Genomic DNA, 14,441 nt, shown 5'->3' with positions numbered 1-14,441 from the left:
CAAATAGTCTTTATCAGTTAATGTTTTATAATTTCCAAAAAAAATTCACTAAAAGGATTTTTAAACTTGTGGGTTCCCCTTTTTTTTCATTAATTTAGGACTTTGTATACTTGAAAACATAAAGATATTAAACTTTTTAAAATTTAAAAATAACTGAGTTATTGTTATATATTATATTATAGTTAAAACATATACAAAAGAAAATAGAATTATTTTAAAGATATTTTAATATCTTTTTACTATTTATTTTTATATGAAATATTGGAAAATAGAATTCAAGAAATGTAGTGAAAATTCTCTTTAATTAACCCACTGGTAGAAAAAAAAACAGGGATATGACATTTTATATTAATTACAATATCATTTTGTATTAATCATAAAACTTTGCATTCTTAATACATAAAGATGAGTAAACAGGATGATTAACAAAATAACAACTAACATCAATCAATTAATAAAATACAAACTCAATTAAAAAATTTAAAATTTAAAATATTTAATAAACAAAATTATTAGAAAAAATATAATTGAAAATACTGAATAGAAAGGTTATAACTTAAAAAAGTGATTATAAAATACTTCATAAGAAGGTCAACACTCATACATAGGTCAAAATAAAACCAACATATAATAAATTTACAGAGTTGTTAACGAATGGCCCTTATAGCTCAGTGGTAGAGCGTCAGTCTTGTAAACTGAAGGTCCGTAGTTCGATCCTGCGTGAGGGCAAAACTAATGTTTTGTTTCTTTTATCCTTTTTTCTTTATTAAAAAATGATAAAAAAAAATTCTGCTTTTGCTTCCTTTATCTTAAAAATCTACCCTTTATGACAAATTGAAGAGAAAATAATATTTTCTTATAAATTAAAGGTTTATATTACTCTAATGTATGTTATATTAAAATATTTAAAGTAGTGGTTCAGATGGAAGGCGTTAGGGAATTGAGATTTCAAATTTTTTTCTAATATTTGATTATTAGAAAATTGAGACTTCTATTTTTTTATACATAAAAAAATTGAAGTTATGAGATATTGAAAATTCTATTTAAAATATGTTTATATAGGAAATTTATCAAGGTGGTCATTTTATTGAACATGAAAAGCTTTAGGATAAAATATGTTGTTTGAATAACGAACTTATAAAAAATGAAATTCTAAAATTTTATTAAAGTAATTGTATTATTTGGAATTAGATAATTTCAAATTTCATATAAAAATAGGAATTTATTTATTTTTTATATTCTCAGATTTATTATTTATTCCCCATATTTTTTCTTCAATTTGATTTTGAATGACATTTATTCCACCGAGACTAATACATTGCTCTTCTGTTCTGCTAATTGTCAATTATAATAAATTGTTTTGTAATGATGTTAGGAAGACTTTAATTCATTTAATTCTCAAATGAAAAGATACAACAATTTGAAATAACAAAATTCATTAATTTAGTTATTTTAAAAGTGGTCAATTTCTCTATCAAAACACAAAGTTAGGTTTACCATTCTTTTAACTTCTGTTTTTTTTTTTATATTAATATATTAATCATTTATTTATATTCTTAAATTATATTATAATATTTTAAAATGTTTAGTATTACATTCATCTTAAACTTAAATTAAATAAGTAACTGTATTTCAATTTTAAAAACTAAATGCTTAAACATTGTTTCTTATTAAAAAAAATATTCTTTGAGATGCTTAAATTTTTTATAATTATTTGGCATTACTCTTCTCTATTTTTTTACTCTTGAGTAAATAAAAAATTTACACTTTTATGACCATTTTACCTTTATATAAGTGGTTTGTACTAATAAAAATAAATTTTAAAAAATAAAATAATATACTAGAAGTTAGAATGTATATTGTGGTTTTTTCTTTAGATTTAGTAAATTACTGGTGTGTTTGATTTTAAACAAGCCCTTATAGCTCAGTGGTAGAGCGTCAGTCTTGTAAACTGAAGGTCCGTAGTTCGATCCTGCGTGAGGGCATTTATTTTGCGTTTTTTAAACTTTTTAATTTTGCTTCTATCAACAGAAACTTGTAGTATCTTACAACCATGGCAAAAGAAGAGTGATTTTGTGAGAAGTAAAAACGCCTTAATGGTTTAAATAATAATAGTTAGAGTGCAACAATGATGAGAGTGAAGAAAGAAAGTTACATGAAACAGCACTACATGAGTAGTTGTAGTAGAAGTCTAAAGTTGTGACACACATCACATGGTTAGAAGTTGTGTTGCAAGAACAGCCTCTCTCCAGGAGAAGCAGGACCAATCTCTTCATCAAGGCTTCTCAAAACATCAGCAGCACCTCCAACATTGCTCAAGTTCTTACCTTCTGCATTGTTCTTCCCATCAACATCTACCTCAGACACTGATGATTTTCTCCTTTGAGAAGATGTCACACTGGGAAAGGTAATCCATGAGGGTGCCCTGAACTCAATCCTTTGGTCCTCATCAGTCTCAGAAATTGACCTGTTTGAGGATATTTGAGATGATTTCTTGTGCAATCTGTTGCTTCCCAAAACCACCTCAGTTGGCAAAATAGGCTGCTCAATGCATGGACTACCCATTAACTGTGCAAGACCTCTCTCCAAAGCTGTTGTTACTTTGTCCATTGAGGGTCTCTCTTTCCCTCTCATCCTCACACACTTACAAGCCACATTGGCTATTCTCTTCAAGGCTTCTACATCAGGAGGGGGTTTCAAAACTGGGTCCAAAATTTCAGTTATATCTCCTGATTTTATAAGAGGTACTGCCCATTCCACTATGTTCCCTTCTTCATATTGCATGTCAATGGCTTTTCTACCACTCAGAATCTCCAAAAGAAGAACACCAAAACTATACACATCTGATTTGGTTGTGAGGTAATGAAGCCTGTAGTATTCAGGATCAAGATAGCCAAAAGTCCCAGCTGGGAGTTCAGCCAGTGGTGAACCACTATCTGCAGGACCTAACAATGATAAACCAAAGTCAGCCACTCTTGCATTGTGTTCTTCATCAATGAGAATGTTTGAGGACTTTATGTCTCTGTGAATCACAGGAGGGCAAGCATAGCCATGCAAATATTCAATTCCACGTGCTGCTTGCACTGCAATAGTCACTCTTCTTATCCAATTTAACTGTTCTCTCAACACTTGGTTTGTCCCATGCAAGTGTTGGTGCAAGGAGCCATGAGCCATGAACTCATACACAAGAAGTCTCTCTCCACCTTCTTCACAATAGCCTAGTAGGTTGAGCAAATGAGCGTGGTTCAACCTTGAGAGCAAGTCAAGTTCTGTGTGAAACTCCTTGGAATTCTTCTGCATGTTGGGAGACACTATTGCCCTTTTCACAGCAACAACTGTCCCATCTTTCAACACTCCCTTGAACACACACGAGAAACTCCCCTTCCCCACTATGGACTCTTCCTTGAATCCACAAGTTGCACTTTCTAGTTCCTCATAGGTGAACATTTGAGCCCTTCTGATCTTCAACTCCTCAATGTCTGGCCTCACCTTATTCTCGTTTTGCAGGGAAGAACTCCCGTTCAGTTTCTTCCCCTTTGATCCTTTTGAACACTCGCAATCTCTTAGCCTGTAGCGGACGTATAAAATTGCAGTTAATGACACCACACTGACTATGAAAACCGCAAAAGCAATCTCGGCAATGACAACTGGCAACTGTAAAGCCCAGAATTTTTCAGTTTTCTTCTCAGTGGAAGCATTGGAATATGAAGAGGAGCAGTTCGTGAAGCATTGGGATGAAGAACAAGATGCACAGTTATATTCACATAGTCTATCAGAAGCCAAATTGCATGCACTCTTCTGATACATTTCAGGAGGACAAGCACCGCTGCACCTCATGCAAACACGAGAATCTGGTGATTTGCAGAGACCTTTATGCTGATTAATGGCATAGGAACCAGGAGGGCATGGAGCAGGTTGACACATTCCTGGTGAAACAGCTAAAGGAAGTGAGGTGGGAAAATCAACTCCCCAACATGAAGGCATAAGATATTTGTCAGCAAGAACTGCACAAGTAAAGTAATCACCAGCTGCAACTTCAAAAACCTTAATCCCTCTAGGAGATGGAGTGCTTCGTTTGATGATAAAGCCCCAACAAATCACTCCACGATCATAGCTCTTAATCCCACATGCATGGAACTTCCCTCCCACTACAGAAAGCATGGGATCATTTGGAGCCAAATCAACGTTTCCTTGACCTGCATGTGCCACTGAAATTTCTTCCCCAAGGTTCAAGCTTCTCCCCCAACAAACAGTCCTGGAATTCACTCCCTCTAAGATTCCACACACATGATACCCACCGGCTGAAATTTTCTGGAATCTCTTGTCTTGTGGAATCAAACTAATCACCAGGCTATTAGTCTCATCACCCCAGCAGAACACAGTCCTGTTCTGAGAAAAAAGACCACAATTGAATTCGGAACCAGCTGTGATTGATTCAATGTGTCCCCCAAAAACATAGTTTTTGGTCATGTTGTAGCCCCAGCAATCAACCAAGGAAATGTACCTGTGTTTTCCAGTCAAAGGTTTCCTCAAGCCACAAACATGGTAATCACCAGCACTGATTTCTAGGTACTGTGCTCCTCCGATAATAGGTTGAGGCACTCCCATTTCAATGTAGGCACTGCTACCCCAGCAGTACGGTTGATTGGAACCCATCAGAAGCCCACAGACAAAGCCGTCTCCAGCTGTTAGACCAACAAATGAAAACCGGGCTGGTGTTCCATAGATTATGGCTGAATTTCCTCCATAACATGTCACTGTGTGAGAGCCATCAGATTTCAAACCACAAAACACAGAACCCTTTTCGCCGTACGAGATTGCAATGGATGACATGGAACCAAGGCTTGTGACTTGTAACCACAAGTACGATAAAACCACCAGCTCAAACAGAAGCCTAAATGAACATGGATTCCCGTTCAACAACTGTCGTTTTAGCGAGAACCCCATAATACAAAGAAACCAAAACATTACCCAGATAAAAATGTAGAACGTAGAATGCTTAATAACAAAATTGTTTGATCAAAGTATATAGCTTTGCTTCCATTCACTTCCCAGAGAGAAAACTATTCGGTAAGGCTAATGCAGTCTAGAGGGAAAAACAAATCTTGCAAACCTCATCTTGTTAAGAACTAAAACCCCATGATAACACCATTACCTCACGATTTCGTACAGACTCTATGAATAACTAGCAATGCAAGAAAAAGGAGTAGTGAAGGTGGAAAACAGCAAGCAAATTGAGAATCTTTTTCATTTAAGCCAAGGCAAATAGATAGGAAAGAAACTGTTCTGCCATTTCCAATGCATAGGAAAGAAAATCCCATGCTTCTTGTTGGCTAGGTGAGAAAGATAAAAGATTGTATAAAAGGCTGCTACAAATCCAACTGTTTTCATCACGAAAGAAACTCTTAAATCACTGCATAAACAAGGTGTTTGAATGAGGTGGCCAGCCCACATTGTGAAAAGCGTTTTTGCAATGCATTTTGGAGCATGGGGTGTTGGAGATGGGAAGTGAAGGAGATGTAGATAGATTGCTGAGGGTAGTTGCAGGGTATTGTTGTTGTTGCAGACAAGAGGGTGGGGGAGAGACGGTGCATTAAATGACACAAAACTGCTCCTTGTATACGTATGGGCAAAGTGTTGGTGAAGCTAATAAATGATAAAGTTAATGCAATTCAATGTTTTCATGCTTGGACTACTCCATTTTTGGCCACCACTTCCAAATCTTACTTTGCTCATCAGGTGTGGCTAATGGCTTCCAACTTCGAACAATACAAAACATCACATCACACCTCAAACCATTCTTTTCCTCACTTTCCTGCTCAACAAGTTCCTATCTGTAGGGTTGCTTCTTTTTCTTTCACTTCCTCTCTGTCTGCTTCATCGTCTTTCTGTTCAAATCATCTGTCTTTTCCACCCATTAATCACAAATTCCACAAATTTACTTATAAATCAATTTCTGATCATTTTTACCCTTCAGAGTGTATTTATGGAAGCAACTTTTACTCAGATTCAATTTTATTAAAGTACCTAACATTATGCCATTTATATTCAATATGTTATAATGTTATAAATGGACTTTAAACTTAACTCATTCGTGGAAAACTGATTTGTAAGATGAGATTTATATCCATTTATATATAATTAATTGACCTTATTTCTAGTCAATTTAGAACTTACAATATACTCTTACATCCTAAGATTAGATATTTAATAGATGATCCGATAACAATAAAATTACATTTCCAACAATAAAAGATATAATTAAGATATGATTACGGAGATATAACTAATATATGATTTACGTAAATTTTATATATATATATGTGTGTCCCCGTTGAAGTTTAGTCAACTTGGTAATTTGACAAACTCATTTTCCGAGGATAGAAGTTCAATTTCTGTTTTTCGTGTGAGAACTTGATAATGGAGAATTGTCCACACATGAATCTCTTAAATTCAGTTCATTCATTTTTTCTAATAAAATATAGAGAAAAGTGATACATGTTATCGATGTGATTTGTAATGCGATGTGAGGAAAGCTGAAAATATAGAAAGTATTAAGTATTTATTTGTATGTTCATAAATGAACACTTTAAATAGAAATCACTTTGAGGGTCTTAAATTAATTAAGTACTTGAGTGATATTTTTAATTTTTTAAATTCCTTCGATGTCAAATATAGTGTATATTAATCATTGAAACATGTTATTTGGATTAATTTCAAAACTTTTTCAGAATTAAAATTTCTAGGCATCATAGACATATTCTTTTAAATATTCTATTTGTTATTGTCGGTAAAATTGTTTTTCTTAATTTCTTTTTCACATTTTGTGAAAATTTATAAATACGGATGATTGCATAGAATATTAGTTATTATTATTTTTAACTTTCTTATGCATTTCTTTAATGAATAATAATACTTTAACATTAGGTATTGACATTCAAATGACACTTTTCAATAATGACTTTATTTAGTCAATTACATTATACCATTTTACAAATTAATAAAATAATGTATTTAAAACGTTGGTATGTCAAGGTACTATATTCTTAGTTAATTTTAGTAGTTTTAAATTTGTATATAATTTAAACAAATACTAATACCATTTTCCATATCTTATTATCTTTTTCACATTATCACTTTTTTAATCATTATTTGGGTCAACATAACTGCTCCCAACGTTGATGCATTTGAAAATTTGAAGTTGGAAGTTTAAAAAGTTGAGAGTTGAATTATAGATAATAAGCTAATTAATAACGTTTGTGAGAAGTGCATTCAATAGATGAAACGTAGCCATAAAAAGAAAAGAAAAGGGAAATGCAATTAAAGTAATTTCATGGTTTACATCTGTATTTATTAACTAACCTTCACAATATGCCTCCAATTCTGTCTCCCCTTTAAAGACCCAAATAAACCCTATTTCTTCATTAGTTTATAAATTAATTATTTCCTCCCTTGGATTGAAAAGCTAATTGTAGAAAATCACTTTTTCATAATCTTTAGAAGGAAAAAGAAAACACACCAATTTCTAAGTTACGCATGCACTAATAATATAAATAATAGTTTTGTTGTAACAAAGTATTATAATGTGAGGGGGAAATTGATTATATTGCTTAAAATAATAAAACTAATTATATTGTGAAAAAGAAAAAGAAAATGTCACTTATCAACTAGAAATCTGTTTCTTTAAAGATACAACTGACAAGAAATTTTGGCAACCAAACAAGATTGAACTTGTAAGTGTATTGGGGCATGCCATTTTAGAAGAAAAAAAAAACTTTAATTTATTGCAAAATCATTTTAATTTAACTTTCTAAATAAAAAAAGATTAAATATAATAATAATAATTCTGCATCTATTTTTGAACTTATTTTAACAATTATTATATAAATCTTAATTAAAAAAACAAAATAAAAATAAAGATGTTATTGATAGAGAAAACTCCACTAAAGATAGTCCTGTTTCTTATAAAAAGATTAATCATACCATGAATATCTCATAAAAAAAGAACAAAAATGTGCTCAGGTATCTACAAACACGAGAACGGATGAAGGATACATTTATTATGCTAAACTATATACTGACAGACCCACAGATTGGCTGACATCAAACTTAAGAAAATTTAATGGTAAATAATATGATCTCGTATAAATATACGATCAGAAATAGTGTCTTAAAGGATAAATATAAATATTAAAACAAGCAATGATTTTTATCATTTCTAAATGCCAAAAATAGACAGAACTATGGAACATTCTTTAGTTGTTTGATAACTGAAATCTTCCAAAAATGTCACCTAGCTTTTTAATTGCTGTGGGTATAACCTCTTCCAAAATAATGAGCAACCTGCAAACAATTAACATGATTAACAACACCATGTAAATTTAAATTGATGTAACTAGACTGAATGGCTAAATGGCCTCTCACCAAATAACCAGATTTTAGTTTACAGCAGAAAAAAGTTGTTTCCAATTTGTTTCATGTGCCTATTTTTCCATTTTGTACAGAATTTCTTAAAAAAGAGGCACTACTCTTGTTATCTGAAAACATATATAGAATGAAAACAGAAAACAAAGAAATTGTCTCCAGTTAGCAAAACAAATTTAAGAGAGGTGACAAAAATAATAAAACTATATGGATAGGAATTTTAGGTATATTTGTTTCAATTTATGATTTCAAAAGTTTGATCACATACCAAAGTGATTCCACAGAAAAATGATTTACAAGGAAAACTATGTAAGTCATGAGGATTGAGTTATTTGATTTTTCTAATATGTCATATGAACATGTAAGATCAATTTCATGACCTATCTCATATCTCCTTATATGTTGCTCAAAATTAGGATGAGGGCTAGTTCGTACCTACTAAATATCATTCTTCAACTTTTGAACAGTGGATTATGACTTGTTGAAAAATCTGGAACTAATTTATTACCCCAAATAACGCACCAAGCACTTCATGAACTCACTGAACAAGAAAAACAAATAATATCAATACACAGAAGAATCAAACAGGTAGATAAGAAACTCNAAAAGTTAAACTTTGACAAAAAAAAATTAACATCTAAAATAAAGTTTGCAACAGGCGAGCCAACTATCAAGCCTACCTTTTTCTCAAGTATACAACAAAAGATGAACAAAATAGCTCTTGCATTGCAGGTTTTAGTGTAAATGAAAAATTAGAATTTAAGCTAATATGTCATAAAGCAATTTGAATTTCAAAACCCCAATCTTTTAACTTAATCTGANAGAATAGAATACTTTGAGTAGCAATAACAATGAGGCGGTTCATCTGGAAAAAATAATNCATAATTGATGGCCATTTAAAAATGTACATCCTATTTGAATATNAGGTNAATGTTGCAACTAGNAACTCGTAAGACANTGAACACTGCAATCAAACTNAATAACTTTATTTACTTTTNAGGTTTATNNTCNTTAGTTTTACTTTAATGCATAATGAAATGTCAAAGCACCTTGGAGATTAGCCTCATGGATCTTCTGGGCAGCTTCATACCAGTATTCTTCATGCTTCGTAAAACTCTTGTCGTGCCATTTGAAACTTGAATCTCAGAGTCTCTGCTTTTTCTCTTTTTGCTGAGCTCCATTTTAGAATCTGGATCATCACAATCTAGGCTAGATCTCTTAGGTGGATCACCAAATTGGGAGCATCTGAAACCGCAGTACAAATATACTCAAATCAGTAGAATAAAAGCACTTTAAAAACACTGAAAAACATATGAACAGTAATTACTCTGAACTCTCCCTTCGATCAACAATCCTGCCACCCTCCTGCAAATAAATGAATGTTTTAGCACACTTAAAGTAAATGATTAACTAAAAAAAAAACAAGACAAATAATATGTTCAGGAGACCAACATTCCATAAGATTGCAATGGATCACAAAATCTTTAGGTTGCCGATACTTAAATTATCAACGTTCTTTTCTTACTTAAAACATAACCTAACATCTCCAACACGTCACAGAAATAAATGACAAAAATTCACAGAAGTGTTAGTGGCTACGATGGATGACTCCAAGATACAAAAGTATGAAGTGTTAGTGGCCACGTAGGAAACAGCTTTCAGTAATAGTATCAATATAACTGTGTGATGATAAGAACCATTCATATTTCTTTTTCTACAGTGGAAGATTTCAAATTCTTCCACAATAATTCTTCTATAATTATTCTAGAGAGGATACATTAGCACCAGACCTGACAGACATATAAAGATTTCAGTTTTCAATTTTGATTTTATGAGTGAAAGGCTCTCCAAATCACGTCGGTCTACCACAGTATTATACCAAGACCTATAATTAAACTGGAACTAGAATAGTTCAGCGACATCAAATCTAATGTTTGTACTAGACAAAAACGTACATATATCTAGAAGGCTAAAGAAAAAAACTATACCCATTTATTAGTTAGTGATGTGAAATTGTTGCTATCAGTTTCAAAAACGATCTCGGTTTTGGAAAGTCTACCCTGTTCCATGTCAGGAAAAGTGCTCTTTGGATCACTTAAGTCCAGGGAATCATCATTGCCATAGAGTGAAACTGATCCATATTTATGACAATTTATAACTTCTGAGTTTTGTACTCCCACAGAACTACTTACTGAAGCTCCAGCACACACCGAACTAGGATTCACAAAGCAAGAATCATTTAGCAGAGCACAATCCTCAAAACATTCATTATCAGGTTTTGAATTTTGAAGTTCTAGTATGTCAGGATATGACAGTGATTTGACAACAGAATCACAGATTGACTTGATGAAAGGCATATTGGTAGCATCTGAATCGATGATTTTCTTAGACTTGTCTTTAGCACAAGATTCAGCACCACAAATAAAAGTGTTCAGTGCACCATTTCTAGCTTTAGCTGAGAGAGTTGAATGCTTTTCCTGTAAATTATCTTTCACTTTTACAGTCATGCTGCATGGAGTCAATGAATTACATATCAAAGGACTGCCATCTGTATTCTGTTGATTTAAATCTGTAGCACCATCTTTTGTCAGTTTCAAGCTTGAGGGAGACCTGGCCTGACTATCATGCTCATCAATTTGTCCAGAATTCGTACTCAACAGAAAGGAAGATTTTCCTTGTGTAGAATTCTCGGCTAAGTCACTGAGATCCTGCCAAAGGCTTCGGGATTTGTTTTCATGCAGATTCTCACTTATGCAAACCTCGTTTCTAAACCTATTAGTCCAATCTGTTGGGGACAAATTTAAATCAACATGAAGACTAACTCCCACATCTGACCAGACATAGAATTGAAATGACGATGGAGGAGCTTCAGTAGCTGCTTTTACTGAAGAGGCAAAATCTTTCTCAACTGAAGGTGCAGATGCTTCTACTACTTCACTGTTATTTTGGTGACAAATCAGCACTGTGCTGTCTCTCATTTTACCTAAATGTATGTCGAAGCCTCTTCCAGGTGACTTTGCCTTCTTCAAACCTATATGCATCGTATAGCCAAAGCGCCCTGCATGTGCTGCACACAATTAAATGAGACATGTTCCAACAGATTGTACAACAAAAAGAAAAATGTAAATAAAGGTGGAGTAATTTTTTATCCAGATCAACTTGCCCTTGCATTGCACAACTCTAGGCCAAGTCATAGGAGCTATACCTACTGTGAAATCAATAACATAACTTTTTAAGACGCCAACCATAGTTTTCAAAATTCAAACAGCTCTGCAAACCAGTAATGGAAGACTGAAACTTACATTGTCTTCCTAACTAAGACAATCATTATTCTAATCCATTAACCGGTGCAAAAGAATCACTTCACCTACCCGTTGGCATAAAGTATATAAACTGCTTCCTGATTTCTCTATAAGATCGAAGAAGAATAATTTGGTTAGACAGATGAACTGCAAAGGCGGGTACACAAGGTCTTGCACAATTGAACACAAGCCACATAATTGTGAGTGCAGCCAAATTTGGCATCACAGAATCAAAGATGACAAAATATTAATACAATAAAAAAGAAAATCAGGAGCAATGGAAAAATTATTTGCATCCATTTGCCAGAATTCTTTTGGTCAGTCATTTGAGATCTTTAGGCTGCAGTTCCAAGGAGTGGGATTTTGGCCCAACAATGATAAGGTTCTTGCATCAAACATTGTATGCATTCATCTTCCCCCACCCCTCACTGCTTGAAAATCAGAAGAATTGCAGAATGAGGTAAAGAACGAGTCCAGTAAAGTAAGACAAAACAGCGTGCATACATCCTAGGAGTACCCGAATACACTGAATTGGATTGGGCATCATCCCAGTAATTCACAGATATTTTTCAACCATGGGAAATGTAGAATTACAAGATCTCATCTCAGTGAAAAACAGATGAGAGGGTGTGGAATGGAAATTATCAGTGAAACAGTGGAATTTTCCCCACCTAGGAACTACAGAGTTTTCTCATATAAAATTTATTGTTCTTCCTTCGGGTTTGTATTTTTTCAGCACCACCACACCGCAATATCAAGTTTTCTTAGATCTACTGCAGTGTCCCCCAATCACTAAGCAGACCCCTCTAAGAACAATAGTCACTTGAGCCAAACACACCAAAAAAAAAAAAAACTAAAATCTGTTCAAGAAACTTCTCGCCTACTATCATTGTTTATTGAAATGAAACACTTGTACATCTAATAAAGAACTAAATGGGGAAATGACAATATTTTGAACCTTCACAGTAAATCAGTTCCAATTGATCATCTTATGCTTGGACGAACGGCATTGACAAGCATATTAATGAGTAAGAGCTAAGATATTAATTCGTAAGCACCCCATTGCATCTTTAGTAGGTAAAAAGGTAGAAGCACCCAAGATTAACAAAGGGAGCATTGAAGGTGTGTGTGTGAAAGAAGAATGTGAATGTAAGAGAAACATAGAGAGAAAATGAAACAGAGAAGGATGATATACCTGATGGAGATGAAAATGTTGCAGAGGATGCTTTTGTTTGATTTAGGAAGACCAAGCTTTTTAGAGGGAGGATTGCTTTGGTTTAAGAGAGTGGTAATTTCGTCAATAACCATAGAAAAAAGAACATATATTTTCACACCATATGACTTTTTTTTTTGTAATTTTTAAATATTTAAATTATAATAATTTATAAATTAAAATTAAAAAAAAAAATGTGTGAAAGACTATAGAATGGTTATTAAATCTAATAAAGATTAAGTGTTAAATGATAACTTTCTTAATCAAGATTTGTGATGTGTTTTTACCCTAATGGAGTTGGTGAGAGAGGCTTAACAAAAGAAGATTAAAGACAACCTTTTTGCTATGACACGTGTAAGGCTGTGGGAAGAATGGGTTGCAACAGCGCCGTTTATTATTGGGCCTCACTCTATCCACTTCTCTTATTGGATAATCCTCTGCATTCTTCAAATGTTTGAATTTTGAATACTACCTCTAATTATCATGTCAAAAAAGTTTTACTTTCTTTTTAAACATCAGTGTCTAATGACAACTGGCTTGCAAGGTTTTTATTGCAACATGGATAATGATACCTAGTCTATATTTCTTTTATAATATTTATAATATTTGAAATAATATTTAAAGATAATTTATGTGTTATTTTGTTATTGATTTAAAATTATTTTATAGTCAATAATAATTATTATAAATATTATTATATACGTAAATAATTTTTAAATATTATAAAAAAAATATTATTTAAGTATTATTATTCTAAAAATAAGGTAGAGTAGCATGTTGGTAAGTATTCTCCAGCACCACCATTGATCAACTTTAATCCATCCATCTTCTTTGCATGACTCTGATCCATCATGTCATGAGAAAAACACCATAGAAGTACATAATGTAATGATGTAAGCCACACAAAATGAAATAACCATGAGACATGTCGAATGCATGTGACTGCCACAATGCCATAGTCATGGAAACATTGGGAATGAACAATTTTCCAAATCATGAAATTGAAATTTTAAAGTTGTCTTTGGTGTGCAGCTTATTCAATATAATTTTTTTACTAAATAAACTATGTTAAGTATTTATTTTTGTATACATTATGCTTTATTATTGCATCTGGGAAAAAATATAATATATGTTATACTTATTCTTATTTTAAAAGTTATATATTACATTGATAAATTAAATTTTGCTGGTACATTGATATTCTTTAATAACTAAATTGATGAGAATCAGTTTTGCTTTTAGAATTTGATTAGGTTTTAGTTCAACTATGGTATGTATGTATTGAGAAAAATATCATAAATATCTCAAAAAGAATGTTCATTAATATAAAGTAAAATTATTTAATTCAACTATGGTATGTATATATTGAGAAAAATATCATAAATGTCTCAAAAAGAATGTCCATTAATATAAAGTAAAATTATTGATACACTAATATTTCAAAATTTAATTCTTAAGTCGTCTAATACGTGTCATGACATAATATTGTTTTATAAGATAAT

At 32.4% G+C, this 14,441-nt stretch overlaps 2 protein-coding genes and 2 non-coding genes across 11 annotated transcripts; 2 read left to right on the top strand and 2 right to left on the bottom strand.

Annotated features, from left to right (window-relative positions):
• Nucleotides 1-657: 657 nt before the first annotated feature.
• Nucleotides 658-729, top strand: TRNAT-UGU. The gene has a single exon. It is a non-coding gene; the product is annotated as a tRNA-Thr (tRNA).
• Nucleotides 730-1,913: 1,184 nt separating this feature from the next.
• TRNAT-UGU lies at nucleotides 1,914-1,985 on the top strand. The gene has a single exon. It is a non-coding gene; the product is annotated as a tRNA-Thr (tRNA).
• LOC106755424 (serine/threonine-protein kinase-like protein ACR4) lies at nucleotides 1,986-5,910 on the bottom strand. The gene has a single exon (XM_014637577.2). The coding sequence runs from the start codon at nucleotides 4,966-4,968 to the stop codon at nucleotides 2,218-2,220; it is 2,751 nt and encodes a 916-aa protein (XP_014493063.1). The 5' UTR covers nucleotides 4,969-5,910; the 3' UTR covers nucleotides 1,986-2,217.
• Nucleotides 5,911-8,109: 2,199 nt separating this feature from the next.
• LOC106756602 lies at nucleotides 8,110-13,015 on the bottom strand. 8 transcript variants are annotated; one of them, XM_022778368.1, is made up of 7 exons: nucleotides 12,922-13,015; nucleotides 11,796-12,154; nucleotides 10,413-11,491; nucleotides 9,752-9,789; nucleotides 9,474-9,669; nucleotides 8,860-8,965; nucleotides 8,110-8,343 (listed from the first exon to the last, which is right to left on the bottom strand). In XM_022778368.1, exons 2-6 carry the CDS (start codon nucleotides 11,947-11,949, stop codon nucleotides 8,963-8,965), a joined length of 1,470 nt encoding a protein of 489 aa, XP_022634089.1. In that variant the 5' UTR covers nucleotides 11,950-12,154; nucleotides 12,922-13,015; the 3' UTR covers nucleotides 8,110-8,343; nucleotides 8,860-8,962. The 8 variants fall into 8 exon arrangements, with proteins under 8 accessions (XP_022634089.1, XP_022634092.1, XP_022634094.1 ...); XM_022778371.1 differs by lacking the exon at nucleotides 11,796-12,154; XM_022778373.1 differs by lacking the exon at nucleotides 11,796-12,154 and having other exon boundaries at nucleotides 10,413-11,482.
• Nucleotides 13,016-14,441: the final 1,426 nt, after the last annotated feature.

This window comes from Vigna radiata, chromosome 2 (genome assembly GCF_000741045.1).
Source record: "Vigna radiata var. radiata cultivar VC1973A chromosome 2, Vradiata_ver6, whole genome shotgun sequence".
Taxonomy (NCBI): domain Eukaryota; kingdom Viridiplantae; phylum Streptophyta; class Magnoliopsida; order Fabales; family Fabaceae; genus Vigna; species Vigna radiata.
The sequence above is the reverse complement of the archived record's forward strand: the minus strand, read 5'-3'. Positions and strand labels throughout refer to the sequence as shown.